General features: G+C 42.0%; 1 protein-coding gene across 1 annotated transcript in view; it reads left to right on the plus strand.

Annotated features, from left to right (window-relative positions):
- Positions 1–22,930, plus strand: part of LOC118102563 (glucosidase 2 subunit beta) — a 111,818-nt gene that overhangs the window by 19,791 nt on the left and 69,097 nt on the right. The window contains exons 8-9 of the mRNA XM_035148839.2: positions 3,699–3,777; positions 17,926–18,012. Coding sequence (XP_035004730.1) covers positions 3,699–3,777; positions 17,926–18,012 — 166 coding nt within the window. The remainder of the gene's footprint in view (positions 1–3,698; positions 3,778–17,925; positions 18,013–22,930) is intronic.

Raw genomic sequence — 22,930 nt, forward strand, 5'->3', positions numbered from 1 at the left:
AAGATAAAGAAGATCCTCACTGCTGGGTTAAAATCACCTTTTTGCTTTCACATTTCTTCTCTCTGTTCCTGCTATGATATAAAGTGAGTACCTGATTCACATCAGTATGTTTATGTACTACATCCATTAGTTCCACCTTCTGAGTTCAGTGTACACGTTTCATTCCCTGAAACTCCTACACCTTTTTGTTCTTCAGCGAAATTCAAAAAGTCACTGCCATCTTTGCATTGTTTAATCTTCACATCCCAGCGGACCCACTTGTGGCCCCCCTGCCCAAACTCCCAGCTTCCCCTCTGCCACCCCCCAGCTGACTAACTTGCTGTCGCGAGCATTGTTTAACCACTGCTACCTTTAAAAAAAAAAAAAGAGAACGACATCTGTTCTGCTTCTCCAGCAAAGGTGTGTACATTTTCTGGTGACTTGCAGAAAAAAAAACGTTGCACATGATATTCAATGACTATGTCCCCCTTCATGCATTTTCTCCTCCCTCACATTCCTCACCTTCCCCACGCCACGCCTGGAAAAAAGAAAAAAAAAATCAATCCTGCTTAAGCTAACTGGGCGTATTCTCCTGGAAAGGAAGCAGGGCCGGGCATAGTAAACTGAAAGCGCTATAAAACATATGGCTGCATCGAGGACGAAGTGCTTGTGCAGCGATTTTTTTTTCTTCCCAGAGAGCGCTATGTGCCCACTTATGCATTCCTGCGCCTGGATGTCTACCATTATTCAGCCCTTCTGCCCCCCCTCCAATCCCTTCCCCTACCCTGCCCAGCTCTGCCTCCATCCATCCTCTCTATCCCCTCCATCCCATACGGTGTCTCTGCGCTTAAACAAACACATTACTAAGCTGAAATATCTGCAAGTGCCGCTTATTTCTGCACGGCCATTGTTTCAGTCCCGTCAGTCAATAGGATTCGGTGAGCTGGCTATCTTGAGGCAGGACATGTATTGATGCCCTGTTGAATAAAGCAGGAGCCGGAGACTTTGTATATGTATGCTACATCACCATTTTTTCCTGTAAGGCTCTGCGGCTCACACGCCCAGGTGTCAAGCTTGATTTAGTCGCCGTTATGATAAATGCAAAGTCGAAAGTCGGCGGTATACCTGCTCGCTCGCACATTGCCCGGCGATTTGCTGACTTTGAAGTGGATTAGCATGCACGGTGCAGACTCTTTATCTTGTAAAAAAAGACTCGAGGCTTTGTCCCTAATGACACTTAGCAAAACACTACCCCCGTTCTTAATCCACTCGATTGGAATTGCTAATTATCTTTTATGCAGATTCACAGATAATTGTTCTCTCGTTTACAGTACACTGTGAGCCACACGCACTTTTGTGTCCACTTAGCCACCAATAATTTTGTTTTTTAATAATTTAATCGTTTTTTTTTTTTTAGGAAGTTTGAATCAACACTTCCACTTCAATTTTATTGTAATAAAAACTTTTGTGGCGTGTCCGTTATAATCCTGCCTGTTTGGAATGTGGCATTGTCCTTTGGTAATGCTCCGGAGCTACTTCAGAATTATTCCTTGGCGTTAGTGAGTCCCCCTCAAACAGTTCTACAATATACTGTCACTTTTTTATTGTTTACGAACCGGATGTTGTGTGCAGAGCTTTTTATAAACAGTCTATGGTGCAGAGTGAAGTTTGTGTTCATCCTACCTGGTTTATCTGCAATGTAGATTTCATTGACAATGTTTTCCTTAATATAAAACTGAATTTCCCCGAATATCTGTGTCAGTCCGATATGGTGGAATGAACTAAATCGAATTATCAAATCATCTGGCAGCGAATTTGACCTGCGGTTTGACCCAGTTTCCAACTGCTGTAGTTTATCTGAAGATGTAGAGGTGGACATGTTTTACTCGGCCCACAGACTGAAGTCACACTGAGCTGGTCGCCTCTATATTCAAATTTTATTATAATCAACGTATCGCATGTTAAAGTCAAACCAAATTCAGCCCTTCACTTCCCTGGGCCATTAACAATACACGTGCCAAGTGTGAAGCTGATAAGATCGACAGTTCGCCAACGGTTTTCATTCCACACACACAGACAGACGTTTGTGGAATTAGGTCGCATATCAACGCTGCTGTTGCTGTGATTTACGTGTTACACATGGGAAGTGAAGATGAAAGTTTCTTCCTGTATGAAAAACATCTCTCCCACACCTTGGTCATTAAGGTAGCTTGCGGACTTCCTCACCGTTATTTCATCCCGAGCCACACACAAGTGCGGCCCACTGTGCCAGCTGGCAGGCAGTTGGCAGCCCAGTGCAGGATTAACTGGTACCAGTGTGCTGGCCTATAAATAGAGTCTACCAACTGCTTCAGGAAATGAACCATGATGGAGCCTCCCAAAGGCCCATGAACAGGTTGTGCTTTTTATCCCCACCCCTCTGTCCAGATTTATCAGTGCAGTGAGAGCGAGCAATGTTCATATCTCTCTCTCTCTCTCTCTCCCTCTCTCCCTCTCCCTCTCCCTCTCCCCCTCTCCCTCTCCCTCTCTCTGTGAAACCTACTGTAGGTGTGCATTGCTAAGCACCTGCTCTCACGATCTATACGTGTATAAATGCCCATTGTATTTGGGGCCCAGAGCCACTTTTCTTCGTACGAGTTTCTCAGCGCTGCTTCTCTGTGCCGACTCACAATGGAGAGAGGCATTGTTTTTTTCCCCCAGCACTTACCCTGCAGCATTGATCCTCTGTAGTGGAACAAGCTATTCGCTTTGTATGTTTGCCTGCACTTCCGCTTTTGATGGACTCCCGGGATTGATCTGGGCTATGCAGACATTACCTCAGCTCAGTAGTGTGAGTTTAGGTGGAACCTCTGGAAGAAAGACACCAGCAGGGAAGAATGGCGGAAGAAAAGATCTAAGTGTTGTGGGATAAGAGGTGGCAGGTGTGATTTAGATTGTGCAGCGTTGTGTTGTGTAGGACTCAATGAGATCGGCTAAAAGGAACCAGTGAGAACCAGAGTCAATGCTGAATAAACCCAATCTGGAGAATAAGATGATACAAAAACCAAAGTGTTAAACTTACCATCAGGTGAAAAACAAGTCTGATATCTCCAAACAGGATGTGCGCCGAAATGTTATGTTTCGTGAAACCAAAACATAATTAACTCACTAACTCAAAAATATTTAAGTGCCCCTACAGAGAGACAGACTCAAATGTCTTGTGAGCCTTCAGGTGCTCTGGCACACACACACACACAGTACCTCGTGAAACCCTGTGAAGGCCTCGGTGTGAGCACTGTGACAGAATCATCATGTGAAAATGATTTTAATGAAGGAGCAACAAAAAAATACAAACCTGACATTTTGTAGCATTGCACCAAATTACCTAAACACCTTTTAAGTAGAGATCCAGCTCTATTACTGTTAAGAGCCTCCATTGTGATGCACTAAACAGAACAAAGGCCAGCAGAATGCAGCTCCTGTCTTTTTGATAGCTGTGCGATGTGGAATCTGAGGCGTGACACAATAGCGTCAGCATCCTTTTACACAGACATTGATCCGGATATGTGACGACCTCAGCTACTCGCTTTTTGCCGTTGTTTATTGTTTATCGAATAGCAGTGCTATATGTTCATAGCTTTGGTACAGAAAGGCAATAAATGCACAATATTCCTGTCCTTGTTTAAACCAACTCACACTATTGTCATCTGCATCTGTGTTTTTTTTCTCTTTCACAACAGTATAACAGTGGATGAAGTCCAGGCTAAAGTGGCACTCATCCGTGACGAGGAGCGGATTCTCTCGGAGGATGAAGCAGAGGTAAGTTGTTTTAAACGGATGCTACTCAAACAGGAGTGAATGGTTAATTTATTGGGGATTATTTTCAGCAGCGGATTACATTGCATTTGGTGCACTACAGAGTATATATGCTAACAGGACAATGGGCAGCCTATTGCAGGCCACCATTGCGATTCATCCATACACCATACCTGCATATACTGCACATAATATAGGTTGAATATCATAGGACTTCTACAGCTAATACAATACACGCTATTGCTGATATAAAACATCTATAAACACCCACTTCCCCTGCTTTGTGATTTCTGTATCGAGTATCTGTCTTTCTGGTTTTGCTGTTTTCTCCTCTCGAACAACAGGGTCCCTTCCATATTCATTTGAATTCTGAGCAGTACGAGCACAACAGTTTCCCCAGTGATTTTTTTTTTTTTCTCCCCTCAAGCTGCATTGTGGGAGAACGGCGCTGTCTGTTTCACTTTAAACTTGTTGAGCCTCGCTCTTACCAGGCAGCAGATATCAGGATCTCTGGCTGTAAACAAAATGGCTAGAGCTCAATTTTTCCTTTCACTCTCTCCTCCTCTTCTCCTCATTCCTTTTCTCTTGCGATTGGTATGAGCAATCATACCCTCACACAGAAAAGAATGAAAATAACAGCTGCTAGGTTAGAGCAGGAAATTTCTGAGATGTTTTAAATCAACTGAATTTATGGAGCAGAGACGAGTAGTAGAAATGACCTCCACTCTTGTACGTGTGTATTTTCCAAAGACTTACGAATTTTTACCCGTGTAAAATGTCCAGTTAGAAATAGTTTTGGATGTTGTGGTTTTAGTAAAAAACTTGAGCGGCACCAAAGCTGTAACCAACATGAAAGGGATGTGGGGGGGGGGAAAAATCAGTGCTCATTTGTTATTTCAAACGGGGAGGCATTCCTAATGAATTCAACTGCATCTGAGGAGGATGAATCGGCATTATGAATATTCATGAATATGAAAATATGCACTTAACTGCAACCACAACAAACGGTGATCAAGCTGGGCAAATTAAACAGGGTGCCAATGACAGTAGTTAACAGGCAACTTGCATTAGAACTGACAAGCGGCTGCGTGTGCAGCACTTTAATCAGGGTCCAGGGGCAGCCACAGTTGTACCACAGAAGAAGTAGTTAATTCCATGTGTTGGGAGGGATTAAGTGATTTTGTTTTGTAACAGTTGATTACCTTTTGTCATCGCCTCCTTAGCGTTTCTATCATGCAAGTACAGTATCTGGCAACTTCAACATTGCAGTGCTGTGGCTGTATTGTGCCAGAGTATAAGGGGCCACTTAAAGGGGAGAACAAAGGCTTCATGTTGCAAGAAGAGAGTCGTAGTATTGCGAGAATAACGTTATATTGTAACATTACGACTTAATGCATGTAATATTATGACTTCTCAATTACGATTTTAGTCTCACTGTTTTGTTGTTTAATTACGACTTTATTCTCGTGATATCATGACCTTCTCATTAAATTGCAACTTTATTCTTGTAATTCTTGTAACGACTTTACTATAGTAAAAATATGACTTTATTCCCACTAAATTATGATTTTATTCTCATTTTATTACTTACATCTTCTCAATTTTGACATGATTCTTGAAATCGCTGAATTTTCTTTTTGTCAATACGTCCATAATACTCCGTCACACTCTGTACAGACCCTAAATATGTGTAAATCCTTTCAGTTTGAAGATTTAATACCAAAGCTGTTGAACATTACGGACACACTGGGTCTCCACGCTGTTTCCTTTGGTGGGCAGGAAAGAAAATAGTTATTTCCTCATATGTGCTTATTAGTAATATCCGAAGAGCTTGATTACTTTACTTCTGTCCCACTCGCGAGGTAAATATATTTTTTTGCACGCTTATTCAATTTGTGTCATTTTCGCACCTTTTTTATTAGTTTCCCTCGTCTTTTTCCTTTCTCTTAAGAAGCTTTGGCCTCCACAGAAAATTCAGTTTCCACTTCAGCGGCCCAGATAATTCAAGAACAGAGAGGATTTTCAGGAGAACAATTTGATGATCAAAGGAGGCACTCCACTCGGGAGGGAAAATGGATATTCTGAAGTGGCGCTCCCTCAGTATTCTATCATTATGTTATAGTCCTCCATTCCTGTAGAAACCACTGTAAATGTAGAGTCAAGTTCACTCACATTTAGAAGATAATAATCGGCATCCACGAAGAATGTCTCGTCGCTGTCAAGTAAAAAAAATAAATAGTGCCATTCTTGTCGGACTGTCTCGACCTTTTTCAGTATGTTAAACACAGACCTGAATACATATCATTTCAGTGCCCAAACCAAAACACTTGCACTAAATCAGCATCCTGCAAAGAGTGGCCTGTCCTCTCTCTTGATATTAACCATAGGACAAAACATCCCCAGAAGCAGTGACGTGTGACCGAGCTCGGACTGTAGCGATGAACAGAGCCGCAGGAAATTGCCTTTTCTCAAGAAATAGGCATTTGTGCAGAGGTGAATTTCACTTATCCATCTACTACCCACCCGCCTCCCTTCAAAGCCCCTTACTCAGTCTACCAGAAAGGAAAAGAGCCAGAGCATAGAATATGTTTTTCTCTTCAACAAGAGAATGCAAGAAATCCCCTGATTAAATAAAAAAAAAAAGGCGACCTTATCTTTTCTTATCGACACCGAGAGGTGCGAGAACATTGGTTGTTCCAGCAACTCTCGGCAAGAGAAGTTTGGGGGGAATTTCACTTTTCTGAAAGTGTGCAGATGCACAACATTGCTGTAGGTGCATGAACGGTTGGGAATTCCCAATAACAGCTTGCTGGTGGGTATGAAATTATTGCTTGTTTCACAGTTTAATAATATTGGCTATACCCGAGGGGTTCCTATACACAGTAGAGGAGCTGACATTGGTTGGTAACAAGGTGGAAATGAAGACGGTGGAGCTGCTGTAGTGCGGTTGGGAGGTAGCGGTGCATGGAAAAAGGGAAAAACAGAACCATAAAGATCTCATTATAATGAATTCTTTGACATTTTATAGCAACCTTCATGAAATCCTGTAATGTTATAGCACTGGTATGACTCTTTTTCCATTTGACAGTAAAGGAAACTGTGTTGAAGTCACATTTCTTATTTGAATCCAGTTGTTGGATTGAAACACATCCTTAGCTGTGTGGCCATTATTATTATTTTCAAATAATCCCCCTGGGTTTGTCGATGCTTTTATTTTGAAAAGTGTGCCAGCTTCTTTTTAACTGATCCCCGTCTATCATAATAATGGCCAAAAAGCAAACAGACCAGTTTTGACCTCGCCTCTATCTTGTGCGACTATTCCTTCTGTCGTGATATATTCACAACATCCGTACACAGAATTCCAACATGCGGCCGCCTGTTGCTGCCCCCCCACTCTGAGTCACTGCCAGGCAAGGTCAGCGACTCTGCCCGGCTCTTCACACCATCTGTTTGAGCTGGTTGACATTTGGCCCTTGCCAACGGTGAAATCTCACTTTCGAGGGTGGGGGCGGGGCGGAGGTATTTGCATTTTCTTTTTTGGATGACAAGAGGGTGGCTTTTTTTTTATCTCAAAGGCAAGAAATAAGATGTTGACTAAAGGTGCAAGATATTAGTGAAGAGAGAGGTGGAGTGATTCAGATTTTAAAACTGTGTTGTGGCTTGTTATTTTTTTTTTTTTTACTCGCCAGCCTCCAGAAGGGGGCAGCAGGCCTCTAAGTTGAATGCAAGCTAATGGGGGGGGAAAAATGGAAAGTCACATTCACAGGTCATTTAATCTCTTTGTTTTGTCATGGGCAGGGCCTCTGGAGCTGTTTCCCTGCCTCGCTCCCTCAAACGAGAGAGAGAGAGAGAGAGAGAGAGAGAGAGATCCTCCTCAGAAATGAACAATCCTCATCTGCTGCCAAGAATTTCCTTTTTCATGCATTTGTAGAGCGGCTTCGAAAGCTCGCGGTGACTCTAGGATTTAATGTGTGTGTTCCGAGGAGACTTCTGGGGTCTGCATGTGACTACCAGAACAGATTCTTTTTTATTATTTAACTTTCTGAAATGCCTTCTCTTTTTTTTTTTTGGAAGCACTGTACAATCTTGCGTCACCAAGAGTAACCTAGAAGTTTCAAATCTGCAGACCTAAGCTGTACTTAGGATTCCAGTCTTATTTAACTGACTGTATGAAATGGATGTAGGCCATGATGTTTCTTTATAGCTTCTGCACAGGCTGGCACATTGCACGCTGTGTTTGTTTGCGGGTTTATACTATGGTTAAGGTAAACTGTACACAAGCTTACACCTCACTAACCAATGTTGGAGTGAGGCATGTGTGCAGGCGAGCAGAATCTTGTCGTGAACACTAGCAGCCATATATTCCAACAAGATTATAGTCTTGTGTTAAAAGCCTGCTGGGTATATGAGGGTAGATGGTAAAGAGGCGTTGTCTGTGCACCCCCCCCACCACCACCACCACCACCACCACCTCAACACCCATCACACGCGTCATGTTTTTGCTTCCCAGTGCTTTCAAGTTATATAATGTGAAATGACGGGCTGAGACCAGAGGTGGAGTGATATGCGGTTTTGTCGAGGCGGCGTACAGAAAAACTGACCTGCTAAAAAACGCTGTAATGTGTCATGTTCTTTTGAGACAGGAGGACAGTGAAGGGAGGTGGAGGGTGGGTGGGGTGGGGTGGGGGTGCAGCGAATGATTTGGGTGGTAACTGTGAAATACTTTTTCTTTTTATTTGTTTCATGCTGCACACCTGACGCGCCTCAATCTCTTGCCTTGCTCTTCCTCCTTTCCCCCGCGCCTCTAATCTTCCCCGCACTCATCTCTTGTTACGTAACCGCCGAGATTGGATGCGCTCGAGGTCGCGCGGGTGGCACAGGTAATGGAACCAGTGGGAGGTCAAAGGCAAGAGGAGGGAAGGAGCCGAGCGAAGAGGCATTGTTTTCTGCTCCTCCAACAAGTCCTGACAGAGGTGTCTCATATCAAGAGGTGTCTTCTTGATCTCTCTGTATGACTGTTTGTTTATTTTATTTTCACACATAATTTAACTTGAAACAACGACAAATACCAAAATATAATATTTTTGGGAATCAAAACACAGCGTCAGACCTTTCATGAAGTTGAATCACATCGCTGTGTTTGCATCGCTTTGACTCCATCGCTGAAAAGATTCTGTCTTACAAGCTGTACTAACAAAAAAGCCTTAAAGCAAGCTTAAGGCAATCGTTTGCCTTCTTATCAGTTTCAACCACTTGACAAATACTATTGATGTTGCACCCGTGTAAGTGCAGCTCCTGAGAACAGGGTACACACTGTGCAACGGGACAATCTATGCTTCCCAAGTGAATGCATTGATCAGCGATCTTGCACTGCATCACCAGAACAGAAAGCATGTTTGAGGAGTCGCTGAAAATCTCCTGAACATTTTAGACAGATTATTCTTTACTTATGCTAATGACAGAGCCAGATACGTTGCTTATTTTATCTACATGCATTTTCTACAGTGTTGTTGGGGTGGGTGATGATACAGTTACAGTCAGCACCACAATAGTATATTCAAAATCCTTAAGATTTCAGTCCTCGCTTCTTTTGGCGACAGCTGTGGTTACTTATGGTAACAACAAATGCGCTTTGATTCTGCAGCAAATGCTTGTTGACCAGTATCTGCTGTGTTTCCTGACACACCATCAGCAGCAGCCAAACAAACTCACTTTTTAAAATGTAAAGTCAGTCATATATAATTGTAATCGCGATTTGATATAATCGGCAAGTTTCCCACTCACAGCAAAGGTCAGTACCACGAGCTGGGGGTGAGTTTGTTTGCAGAGAAGTTGTAGGCTGTCGTCTTGTTTTGGTGACAAATGCTTTTTTTCATTTCCTGTGACTGCTTCACAATAAGAGACCTCTGTTTCTTTAGGAGAGTGATGTGGATGTGACAGTATGTTGGATTATATGCAGACCTTTCGTTTGAATCCCTCATGAATAGGAAGGTCATGTCAGTACAGGGCAGCAATGGCTGACTCAACAAGTACTTATAATACATAAAAGACGTAATTGCAGTTTATAAATACATCTAATGTTAATAACATATTTCTTAACAACAATAGCAAGCAATTGTTATATTTTTTACAATAGCTTTTTGTCCAGACCTTCAGTATAGTTACATCTTAGTAATTCATTTTTTGTCTAAAACATCACACTTCCATTCTATCATAACTTTAACGGCATTTGTCTGCAGAATTCAGAATTTTCTTTGAATATCAAGTCCCATCCAATATCCTCTGACCCACACTGGCTCCTGAAAGAACATCTTGTTGAAGACCCTGATGTCCTTTGTGGGGGAAACGCTTGATGTGTTTTGTGTTTCCATGGTGACCCCGCCGCACAGCACATAAGACAATAATGAAAGCTCTTAAAGGCCGCAGGGGCACCACAATAGTGCACGTCCTCGACGTCTCAGCTACTGTGGCACTTGGAGGAGTTACACAACCTGACGTTCACCCTGAGAATGTTTCTTCCCCCCATCATCTCTGGGCTTTTGAGACCGGCAAAGATTGGGCTTGCTAGCAAAGGGATGACACACGGAATGACAAAACTCCTGTGTCTGTCTGTCAGGCTTGGTCTTTATCCGACTGACATTTGCTGGCTCAGGCTCATCCAGGCTCTGGAGAAGCCAGGGATAAGAGTCAGACACAGATGGCTTTTGCCTTGCAATTCAGTCTAGCACAAAATTCAGAAGAGAGGGGGGAAAACATTATTTTCCCAAGTCTTCATCCTGTTTTTACAGACTCTGAAATATAATTGCCTCTACAAAGTATGAGAAACCAAAGTCTTCTCATACTGCGCCAGTGTGTTATTGTGTTTTGTTATATGCTGTCGTGCAGCGCTTTATATTTTTTTGTCTGTGCTGACCCAACCTATTGGCGTTTCAGGCTTGATAGGGCTGTTACTCCAGCAGAGACATTTCTTGTCCTCTGAGTAAGTCAAAAGAACAATGCGACAATGTCTTGTGCCATTTAAAACTGATGAGCCAAAGCCAGCATGAAGGAGGAGAGGGGAGGTGTAGGTGTTAAATTGATTGGCGAGAGAAAAAAGCATCTGCTTTGCAATAGCTTAACAGTTGCCTCAGAAGCACGCCTGCTATTGTTTCCAAACAAGAATACCCACTTCTGTATGCCGAGGAGTGTCGCCTTCAGAAGAAATGTGAGAGAGGGATAGAAATTGTTGCATAAGAAACATTTAGAGACATCTTATTCAGTATTTTTTTGCAGTTTTCCAGGACCTTGATCTATTTTTTTTTCATAGCCGCCTCAACTCCTCTTTCTCTTCTCCAGGCAGTTCAGAGTTAACACGTGGGCAGAGAACAAAAGACAAGAGATATAGGGCTGGAGTCAGCAGCTGATCCAATGACAGAAATGGCACCGAGGCGAGAGGGTCCCAGGTGTAGTCATGACTCAAGTAGCACTCGAAGATGTGGAGGGGATTGAGGGGGCAAGGAGCAAAGAAGAAGCATGGGGGCATCATGGGAGCTTGCGTCCTGTGTGACAAGCTGCCTGTCGTGTGCATACTCCCTGACAGCAGGAAAAGCAAAGAGACAGGACACCTGACCCCTCTGACCTCCACCAAAGTGAGACGAGATTCAGACTTGTGCTATTCAACAACAGTGGCATGAGTGTGCACCTCTCTAGTGTCTGCATTCATGTTAGTGAAGTTAGGTTGAACTGCTTGACGCGACTGGAGTTCAGACACGAGAAGTCTTTTGCTGATAAGAAAAGCCCAAATACTACGAAACTACTTTTGTGTATGCGGAAATTTTAAACATACCGTTGAATCTTTTAGATCGGCATTGGCCTCTCAAGTCATATATTAGCTTTACTCCAAATCTTTGCGTAGACCGTTTATAAAACTGAAGGCAAAGCGTCACGATTGCCCCCTAAATATAGGTCATAAACCATGCCTCCTCCATGTTAGTGGATGGGACATGGGCCAAACCAAAGTCAAAGTGCACGTCAGATATATTTTTCTCAAAGATGGTTTTGGTCATTTTCGTAATTCTTATAGTTTGTCCAAGTGTTCATTTTCCCCAGTTTTTATTTGTTATTCAATGCTATAAAAACAGTGTGAGACAGTATGATTGACAGCCTAGACGGACTCACGATTGGTTGGACTCGTGTATCGGCGAGATGTAGCTGCCCCCCCGATGGCTACCGGGCAGACTCTGGCTCCTTTTTTTCAGATAAATTATCGCTGTATACTTTTTTGTTTACCAAACCCAATTGGTTTTGATGCCATGCTGAAATGTGCGCTGCATGCAATTATTCATTTTTCATTATCAGCTGGAATTAGTTGCTTTCAATGATTTAAAAAAAGGAGCTACACGGCCGGGCTCTACTAAAATGTTCCGTCGCTATTATTACGCCATTCTTTCAAGTCTAGCTCGCCATGTAATGAAGCTGTCAATCACACATCAAAGGCAACACTCAGGAAAGAGCAGACTTCCATAATTGGAAACTTTCCACCATTTTCTCCCATGAATTAATATGAAAGTATTAATGATAATAAAAGTATTTCAACCTGCTCCCCCTGAAATTACATTTATACAAGACTAATTTGTTTTCCCAATTATGTTCCGATGAGAAACTGTAGCCTGAATTATGCCGCCTGGCGATATTTTCATCCACAGTAGGAACTGCATTCACCCTATATGCTAACTGAGAGGTGGTCAGGGAGAACTGAGCATCGTGAACACCAGGATACGAATCCTGACTTTCACTGCGGTTAGGTATCGCCAACAAAAGCACAAGAAAAGGTTACAGTCAGTGATATTTATTAATAGATTAAACCCGTAAACCCGTCGTGTGTCTTTGTTCTCGACACTGTGGCCTTTTTCGACATTACACGTTCGCCACAACCTTTCCCTTAACAGAACAACGGCGGTGAGTTGCCTTAATGTCAGCCAGTATTATTTTGTGACTTTCCAGATTTTAACATCTCCTCATTATGTTGATTAAAAGATTTGATGCATGCAGCGTTACGTTTCGCACATATTCCAAGTTAACAACATATTACCCTGTCAATATGTCTGTAATCAAACACATGTACCAGGCAAGAGGGTAGTCCACTAACCAGGAGGTTGTTGGTTCGATCCCCAGCTCCTCCAATCTGCATTCCAAAGTCTCCTTGGGAAAGGTACTGAATGGGTGATTGTATAAATCCAATTCATTTATTTAAAAACATAAAAACAATTCAACCAAATGTTCCCTGTCAACAGTTTTCAGTTTCTATCCTTACAACTTCCATCATTGAGGTATAGCTTTCAGGGAAGTTAAAGGACTTAGTTCGGGTTATGATTGAGGTCATCAATACATATAAGAAGCCACTATTTCGTTCAAGTCTAACACAACATTTCCAGACCAATGACACAGCGTCCTCAGCCTTCATTTACTCGGTTTTCTAAGAGCATCACACACCGTTTGCTTGGAGCTAAATTGTTGTGTTGTAATTTGAGACAGGATCATGTAATTGCTGTCATCCCTGGATCCCTATTGTTGCATGTTTTACAGAAAGAAGCAGTTAAACCAAGAACCTGATTGTACTCGTCTTCAGCTGCTTGTGCAAGCTCGACCTTCTGTGTTTGTGTGTGTGTTTCTGCTTGTTCCCGGTGTGGTTGTGTGCCTGTGTACTAAAGTCAGGATCAGTATTGTTGTCACTCTGACTCTCCCTCCTTCCCTCCCTGCTTCTTTCTCTTTTCTCACACGCACTCTCCCTCACTCCCTCTACAGAGTGACATTTATTAATTAAATATGGTGTACTGCCGCAGGATGTGCTTCCCTTTCCACTATCTTCAGACACTAATAATTACATTGGCATTTAGCTCCGTGATAAGCCGACCCTATGGCCTTTATGAAATGTTCCCTGGGCCTGGATACTGAGCAAAATATAGACTGATGCGATGCTATATATCGATCATGTGCCTGTTTTCTCTTGCTTTTATCTTAAGAGCCACTGTTCATTAACTCGGTTAAGAAATCTCACAACGACACCTGATGTTTACATCATTAAAGGCGGACACTGAGCTTTGGTTTAAACTTGCCTGCTGTATTTCTGCTCATAGGTGGATTGTATAACTGAATGTTCAGGTGATGATGAAGTTATTTCAGGTAAATGAATATCATAACCCACTGGGAACATTTTGAGTTATGAAACATTCTACTTTTCACCATTAAATTGTGATGATTTATTTTATGGTAGACCTTTTGGAAGATTCTTTTTTTAGAACCTAACAACATAAGTTCAGAGTCAAAAAGTGGTATTATTATAAAACTGTTGTGAGAGAAAGATAGTAGATATATATATTTTCCCAATGTTGGTGCAGGGTATGTGTTGCTCCTCCAATGCATCTCATTGATTTTACTATCACAGAAGGATAAAACCCAAAAAATATTTACGAAAATGTAAGCAATTTACTTTGCATTGATTAAATCCTTATTGGTTTGGTTCAGGGGACATTTACAGGAATTGCATGAGGCTAATTTCAGTGAATCACAGTGTGACTTCCACTGAGTTCACAGTGTTCATAACATTAAGACACAAGCAGCAGTTTAACTTGGTATTAAGTTTGAGTTTGCTTTACTTAATTACTTTGCTTCAGGTGGTCTAATCAGCTCAGTACATTACAAGATTATTTTGTGGCTTATCAGCTTCAGGGATGTATCAGTTGATGCTTAAGTCACAATTACTCTAAACATACATTTAGTTTGTGAAACGCTCCCTCGTGCCAGTTACAGTTTAATAATAAGTTGTACAAAAAGCCTGTCATCTCCTCCCTCAGTTATCTGGTATCATTCTCCCCTGGTTCCACTTCTACGTTCACGGACATTGAGGGAACACAAAGAAGTGTCTTTATTTTCTTCTTTTAATGACAGAAATATACCTGCTGCACATTTTTCCTTTGTCTTTGACTTGACTACTAATCTTAAAAGACGGTACAATTCCTGTCCTGGCAGAAGAGTACTGTAATTTCCACAGAGCTGTGTGAGGCAATCATTTCACATTTGCATGAATAATCTCTCATCACCAAATTAAACTTGTTCTCAGATGAAATTACCCGGCGAAGGTTTCAGTGAAAGCCATCTGTGCCTCGAATCGGACCTTTGGACCCGAGGGTGTGTCGTACAGTGTGTACCATTCAGTATCGGCTTAGATGACCAGTGTTCTTGCCATCATGGGAAATCTCCCCCTGACTTCTATTATTTCGGTCGATGTTCCCCGTCCTTGTCTGTCAAAGGGCCTGAAAGAGGAGGATCACTCGCGAGCACTTTCCTCTCTGTACAACACGCTGTGCTGCTGTGTTTGTCTCTGGGTACTTGACTGAGCAAAGGATAAAAGACCGAACTGTATGCCAGAGATGCTTAGATGAGGCAAACCGACACAAACGGCTGACCGCATTATTGCATATGTGACTCTCTGCTTATGTATATGTACATTCAGTATGAGCACACATGCTCTGTGTGCTTAAATACTGCGTGGGAGTTGTAATATTTTCATTCGTGTGGGTTCGTGGTAATAGCTGTCTCATCTTTTTGTTTGTGCTGTTTCCATATATTTGCAAGGTGATACGTTTCATAACTGTGACTAGAAACCTAATATTCTCTTGCCAGGTGCATATAAGTGGTATTTGTAGAACTGTGCTTCTGGAACAAGCTGGATCTATCAAATAACATAGCACAGTATGTAACCATGTTATTTGATCGTTCCCTCTCTCCTCTCCCTCTGTAAGGCAATATCTTTGCATACTGTTCCATCAGCCCCTCGCGTAAAGTTCGACTAAATCAAATGTAGAGCTTATTTGTCAGAACCGCTGGTGGATTTTTTTACATGGCAGGAGTCAGATCTCATAAATTGCAGTTCAGACACAGTGTACAGACTTATAGTTCTTCCACAGCGGAGTGTATAAAAGTGCTTATACTTCTGTGACATGATTTCTATGGAAGGATAGACTGTGCTTTAGGGTTTGAATCTAAAAAAAAATGAATATCTAAATGGCAAATTTAATCACTGGTCTCCTCTTAAAGCTGCATTTATTTGTGGTTTGTGATCTATAACGGATAAAAACAGCAAATCCATATGAGAAGATGGATCCAGTAAATTATATATATGCTCGTAAAATAACAAATCAATTGATAATTGAGTGATGATAAAAATTTTGCAGATGAACCAACTAAATAATGGTAATAATTGTTTCAGCTCTGCCACAGTATCTATCTGACCAAACTTCTTCAGCAAAGGTCAAAGCAACTTCGTCCTCAAACAAAACTCCCATTCAGCTCATTTCCCCCCGGTGCTCTTGGCATCTTTCTGAAAGATGTTTCAAACAAACACATTTCAGTTTGAAAAGACCAACTAAGCACAAAAGAGCTCGCTCACGTCCAAGGTGATTCACTGCACCTGCCTTCCAGTCCAAGTGTCCAGGTCCGCAGTCGTGTTTATTAGCTTAGTTTAATTGTGCATGGTATCTAAAGGTCATCGCCTGCTGCGATACATCGCTGCCAAAATGGCTTCCAGGGGACACTGTTTCAGATGAATAAACACTGAAAGCTGCACCATCTTCCACCCCTCCGTCCTCACTCTGTACCTCCCAATGTGCAGCGGCATCACATTCGGCTTTTTCAGGCCTTGCACAAGGTCCTGTGACTGATGGGCATCCACTGGTGCACACCGCCTCACTGACTTCAATTTCAGCTGGCAAAGGGCTGCAGATTAATTTGGTCGTCAGTCCCTCTCTTCCTTTTTCCTCCAAGCAAGGGTCTATGTTTATTCAGATAGTAGGAATGATGTGTTTGTCCCTCAGTGAATTAAAACATGCAGTATATCTGTACAAGTACAGCCTTCTCCGTGATGAATGGTATTTGACTTCTATAAGCAGTAAACTTCTTCCGTTTGGCTGTAAAAGCTGATTTAATGAGAGAGTGACTTGAATAGATAAGCAGATATGGCAGCGGGGATTATTGCGAGGTGAGCTGAATGGGAGATGGATGATGCGCAGTTCATTATCGGTTATGTAATGCACTTTTTCTAAGTCCATACCTGTGGGGCCAGCAGGCACTCAGCACTAGATGTGAGATTGTGAGCCTGTGTGCATCCTGTGATATCATGTGCTTTTGAGCAGACTTGCACACTTGTGGTGCGGGTCATGTATTAGGTTGTATAAAGAATTTACCAGAGAAGAAAACACATTGTATGTTGAGTGCCTGTGAAGATACAAAGCCTCTGGGCGGTTATTGGGCTCATGTTTGATTTATTCTCCATTTGCACATTGCTCATAATGGAGCATTAAGGCCACTTAAATGTAGAAAAAAAAAAACACAAGCTTTTCTTCTTCTTCTTTGTACGGTTTATTGGCGGGTGGCAACCAACATCAAGGTGCATTACGGCCACCTAATGCGTCTTCCTCTTCCTCTTTGTAATATTACAAGAATAAAGTCATTATATCACAGGGCTAATATTTTTTAGAATAAAGGCATAAGAAAGTAAAGGCATAATGTGGCAAGAGTAAAGGCCCTAATATTGTGTGAATTCATATTTATAATACTAATGTTTAGTTATTAAAGTTATAATATTTTGAGAATAAAGGAATACAGTTTTTAGACCTTTTTTTACATATCGTAAAAGTAAAGACAGAATATTTTGAGAATAAGGTTGTAATATTGCGAGAATGAAATTGTAATTTTTTGACCATTTATTTTTAATATAATGTAAAAAAGTTATAATATTGCAAAAATATAGTCGTAATTTTAGGCTACGCATCATTATAGAAGGGAAATATCAGAATATCAGCCTTTTGCTGACTCAAGAGTCAGATATGGGAAATGGGGTTGGTAATTAAGATTTCAGGATCCATAAGGAGTGGAAGTCTGTTGCACAACGTTCTCCTTGCTCATTATTTGTTAATTTTCTCGAAATATGACATCTTTTTCTCATTAAATTACATCTTTCTTCTCATAAACCCAGATTTTTTTTCCTCTTCAATATGGCCCCTAATACTCTACTACATATGCCATTTGAAAATGCAATTAATTATTTTCTGCTGCTCATTAACAATGTTAATTTTTACTTTGATTTGAAAAAAGTCTTTTACTTTATTTCCTCAGGCTTTGTTGGGAGGAGACTTTCACATGGATCTCACTGAGTTTCAACACACACTCTGGGACATCCTGACAAAAGGAGACAGTGTCAAGGTGAGATACATTATTCTTCATTTCCACCACCTGCTTCTTTCTCTGCCTTCCCCCCCCCATTTTTCTAGCCAGCTGTATTCTTCATTCACATACTTCATTCCCTTTATATCTCCTGGATTTTGTCCCAGTTACCCCAGAAACTGGCAAAGTAAAATTCATTGCCTCCACGTTAAATATTCACTCGGTGCTGGAACCTTGGTGACACAGAGAAGTGACTATTTGTGGATCTTACGCATGTTGGAACTTGCTTCTCCAGGAATGAGCTCAGGTGTCATTTCTCGCAGATTCTTTTATACTTGTACTGATGCGAACATTTTCGTTGCTCCACCGTTTTAGTCCTTACTTATACTTTGGTTTATGACATAAATCTACTAACTTCAGCTTTACTTTCCATTCGGCCATTCAGTCCCTATGTTACTATGACTTAGAGAGTGGTTAGCATGGCTGTAGGCTCTTTGTACCATTTGCCCCCTTTTAAGATGCTGGGACACACGTAACCAATGCTGTATTTTCCTGTGTGTAATATCCTGCAGGAACAATGTAGGGACAAGAAAAACCTGAGATAAGAACAAAATGCGGAACATTTGTTTTCCTTTAACCGAAATGTGCAAACGCTTGTTTACTCTGCAGTTGATTTTATACACTGATGTTCCTCTAGTCATCAGAATGTGGTTAGATTTATCTCATGGTTGCATCCCACCATGACAGCCTCACCACAAATTACAGCACGATACCTTTCTTGAGCCCGAGTTAATTTAGAGTCCCTAAACTGTCAGCGTATTTCATTCGGAGCACAGATTTACAAACCCAATGTTTTTCATCTGACAGCTAAGGCCTAAAAGAAAATGTCCGCGTCTCTCTCCATCTCCTGAACCGGGGACGTAGAGAGCGCGAGATAGCATCCTTTCATTTCCGCTCCTCCAGATAAAAAGATGAGAGAGGGAGAAGGACGAAAGTGAGGCCTATCGGCAGGCAGCAGTGATTGAGTCCCTTCGCTAAGCCACAGCGAGAATCTGCTCAAATAACCCACTCTGCCGATAAGACGCCCGCCATTTCCATAGACAAAAAACATTGGGGTTCAGATTAGATTTCACCGTTCGCCTGGCTTATCTCGGTGTTGCTCCATCATAGAATGTGAATTATAAGGAAAACTTGTGTCCCCCCGTCTTTTTATGAAAACACCATTGAAATTCATATGGATTTGAAACGGACTCATTTTATTTCTACCATTATTGCACCAGACTTAATCACCAGACCTGTTTCAACAAAGCTACCTTGGTAATAGCACTGGAAGAACCTCAAGGCAAACAATACTTTTTTAATACATTATTTCGTAACTACTAACATATTTGAACCTTTTCCCCCCCGTTTCAGTACATTAGTGTCGCAGATTGCGCTTGTTTTTCAGATATTGGGACTGAATAGGGGGAGGCTCCGAAAGATTATGTAAAACCCCTCATACTACCGGATCATTTGATCAAATAATCTGATCAGATATGTCTCAGATCGGTAGCCCCCCTGCCATCATCGGGAGAGCTGGATTGGACCTGAATCAGGCCAATAATCCTTCAGTGCATCAGTCATTATTCAGTGAACATTTGAATGAAATGCTTTTTGACATTATGCTAATGAAGTGCTGATTTAATTCTCAGCCATAGACTCCTCCGTCAGTCGTTTTCCAGGTCAGCACTAACCTTCGATTACACCAAATTAGAGTCAGTGTGTTTGCAGAAACTGGATGAAACAGGAATCTGTGTGGGGACCTGTGACATATATCTAAAATGCCTGCGATGTGGATTATGGTAGAGCAGGTTTTAATGTATACAGTGTGTATATTTCTTCAGGATTTAGATCCCCATTAGTGTCCACAAAGCAGTGGTTAGTATTCCTGAGGTACGCACAATATAAGAATTTAAAACCACACAGTTTCGAAAACACAACTAAAAGCAAAACAAACAAAGATAAGAAAATAAGTGAAATAACATATGAAAGATTTTCTTGCCTCTTTTTGAAGTCTCCAAAATAACCCTTGAGAGAACACAGATGTTCATTTTCTGAGAAACGTCTACCTCTTTTTAGATGACAAGTATTTGATGTCTGTGACTGAACACAAAGGGCTGTAGAGACACAGAGCTTTAGCCCTATACAAGGAATCATGTTGTTTATTCATGGCGTTCGCTATGGAGCTGAAATGCTCGTTTGACCATTTGTAACACACACAAAAACTTGTGTTTGACCACAGGCTTGTTGTTGTTGAGTGCACTCAAAGTTTTGATACAGTGTAAAGGTCTGAACGCAGCATGTCGTTAAATAACACTTTGCTTTAATTCGGCTGTGTTGATATTTAATTATTTCCGTGTGAAAAGCAAAGTTTGACTGGATTTGATGCGTTTTTTGTTCTCGTTTTGAATAGTTTGTCAATGTATTCATCGTTATATGCACAATCACAAACCAGACTGTGAAAAGTGTCCAGGAAGCCGTGAGTGCCTGTATGACACCTAAACATCAGCATGACACTTAGTCTCAAGGAGTCAATAGCCACTCGTGTAAGCTTTCGAGTTTCCACACCTCTTGGTGTCTTGCTCTTCACGGCGTGATCAAGCATCTCTTTCATATCTGTTACGCTCCGGCCGAATGTGCAGTTCATTCAGCGTGACGCCCTTCTTTAACGTTTTTTTCTTCAAAGCTGATCAGGAAAGCAGTGTATTTTACGATGTATCACACTCACAGATGCAAAAGCTATCCGTCTAATTTTGTCGTGTCAAAGCCTCGCACGGTAGCTACGGCGGCTAATGGCAGCTTTTGCATTCCACACTCTGCACCGTGGTTGCGTCCCTTACATAACAGGCCATCACAAATACAATGACTGCTAATGAATCACCACATCTCTCATTAGCCTAATTAGGAGCTAATTATTCCGTCTTTTCTCTCATTTTAATATGACTTTAACCTGTCCTCCCTCGCCTTGTCAGAGGGTTGCCGGATCAATGCTGGCCTCGGTTTAAGTGAACGGTGTTTGGAGAGATGGTGAATTTGCGTTGTCCACCTCAGCTGCATTTAAATATATTCTGCATCAACACCTAGGATAGTAAACATGGCCTCAGTGTTCAAAATTGGTGTAGAGACCGTAGATGAAGATGGATGACGCATCTCCACCTTCTCCCTTTGTAAAATAAAGAAACAAATACTAAAATTGTCAACAAAAGCCGAATCAAGCCTGAGGTATTTTAGAGAGGACAGCAGAATTAGTGGAGGGTTTTTGGGGTCTGGGGCTTTTGCTGTGGAGACTGACGCACTGTTCTGGGAACATTTAATGGACCCCCTGCTGGCCCCCCTGTCATGTACAGAAGCCTAAGCAAACCTGACATCAAGAGCATTTGGGGGACTCTCCCTCCCTCCATCGCAGCGTTTCTGCTCTCCCACCTCTGTCCAATCCTTTTTTTAAGTAAAGACAACTTTGGTGAATATTTCATTGAGCTACATTGCCCCCCCCCCCCCGTCCTTGTCCCTACCCCACAGCAGGTGCAGAAGCCTAAGCAAACCAGACATGAGGAGCATTTGGGGGGGGGCTCACCGTCTGTCTATCGCAGCACTTTCCCCCCCCTCCCACCTCTCTACAATCAGTCTAAAGCAAAGACAACTTTGGTGAATATTTCATGGGGTACATTGCCTCAGTTTCACTGTATCAAGCAATGAGAGTGGTACCTGATGACAACTGACAGGACTGTACGCCAGACAGCCTTTTTTTTTTTGTTGGTCTGTTGTCCTGACACTCCCACTCCTTTTTCCCTCCTGTTTTCCTTCTGTCACAGACAACAGTCCCTTTCAGCCGAGTGTCTGGCCGCCGCCGATTTAGCTGCTTCTTTTTAAATTTGAGTATGACTACAGAACTTCTGCCGATCCATCTGATCCTCTTAGTTAAAACGCCAACATATGGATGCAAATCTGCTTTAGCACAGACTGCAACATTTACAGCACTTAATGAAACGATTACACGCTTTTAACATCATACAGAAAACTTTAACCGCAGCTTCTGTTGCCAACTTTGATATTGACATTAATGAGATAAAAAATGATTTAATTCACAAAAGGGAAGTGTTCTCCGTGTTTTTTTCATTCCACTAATTTTCATTAGAGTGATTTTACCTTTTTAAGCTTACCTCAGCCTTCCCTTTCATTTAGCTGCACATTTACAGAAATGTGCTGCATCAACCATTAAATAAAAACACCAGGTAATCACTTTTGTTGTTTCTTTTAGCGCAACCCAAACGCCAGCGCCAACCTTTCGGTATCATATTTCTCAAATGCAAGCCTCAATGATTGCCTTTACTGTTATTGAAGGGCACACTTCATTTCCCTCCCCAACATTCAATTTCATGGAGAGATGAGAAAAAAGCTGCATTTCCGTGCTACTTACAAAGATTTGACACCACTACTGTACGCTCGCTTTTCCGCCGCCGCTCCCTCCCTTCTCTCTGCTCCCTTATTCAATAAACAAACGTGCTTGCTTGACTTACAGTAGGTTTCCGCCTTGCTTTGCTCAGTGTGACGAGCAGCTGCATGATGTCACAGTTAACAGGGGCGGCTCTGTTGCTCTGTTGTGACAACATTCGTTTGATGTGGAAGTGGTAGTCCTCGGCTGCCATGTTCTCCCCTTCTGCTCTTTCACTTTCTTGTTCCTGCTCTGTCTGGATCGCTCGGCTGTCACACGTTGGGGGAGCCAACTGGCACGACCTGAAAGTGTGACGGCAACACGCAAGCTGCCATTTCTTCCCCCCTCCATCCAATACGGAGAGTTGCAAGATTAAACAACTTTAATTGGCTCTCACTCTTGTCTGAACCGGCGTCCCAGGTTGCAGTAGGGGGTGCCAGTGATGAGTGAAGGATGCTTTGTGTTTGTGCATGTGTGTCCTTCATT

Source organism: Hippoglossus stenolepis, chromosome 23 (genome assembly GCF_022539355.2).
Source record: "Hippoglossus stenolepis isolate QCI-W04-F060 chromosome 23, HSTE1.2, whole genome shotgun sequence".
Classification (NCBI taxonomy): Eukaryota; Metazoa; Chordata; class Actinopteri; order Pleuronectiformes; family Pleuronectidae; genus Hippoglossus; species Hippoglossus stenolepis.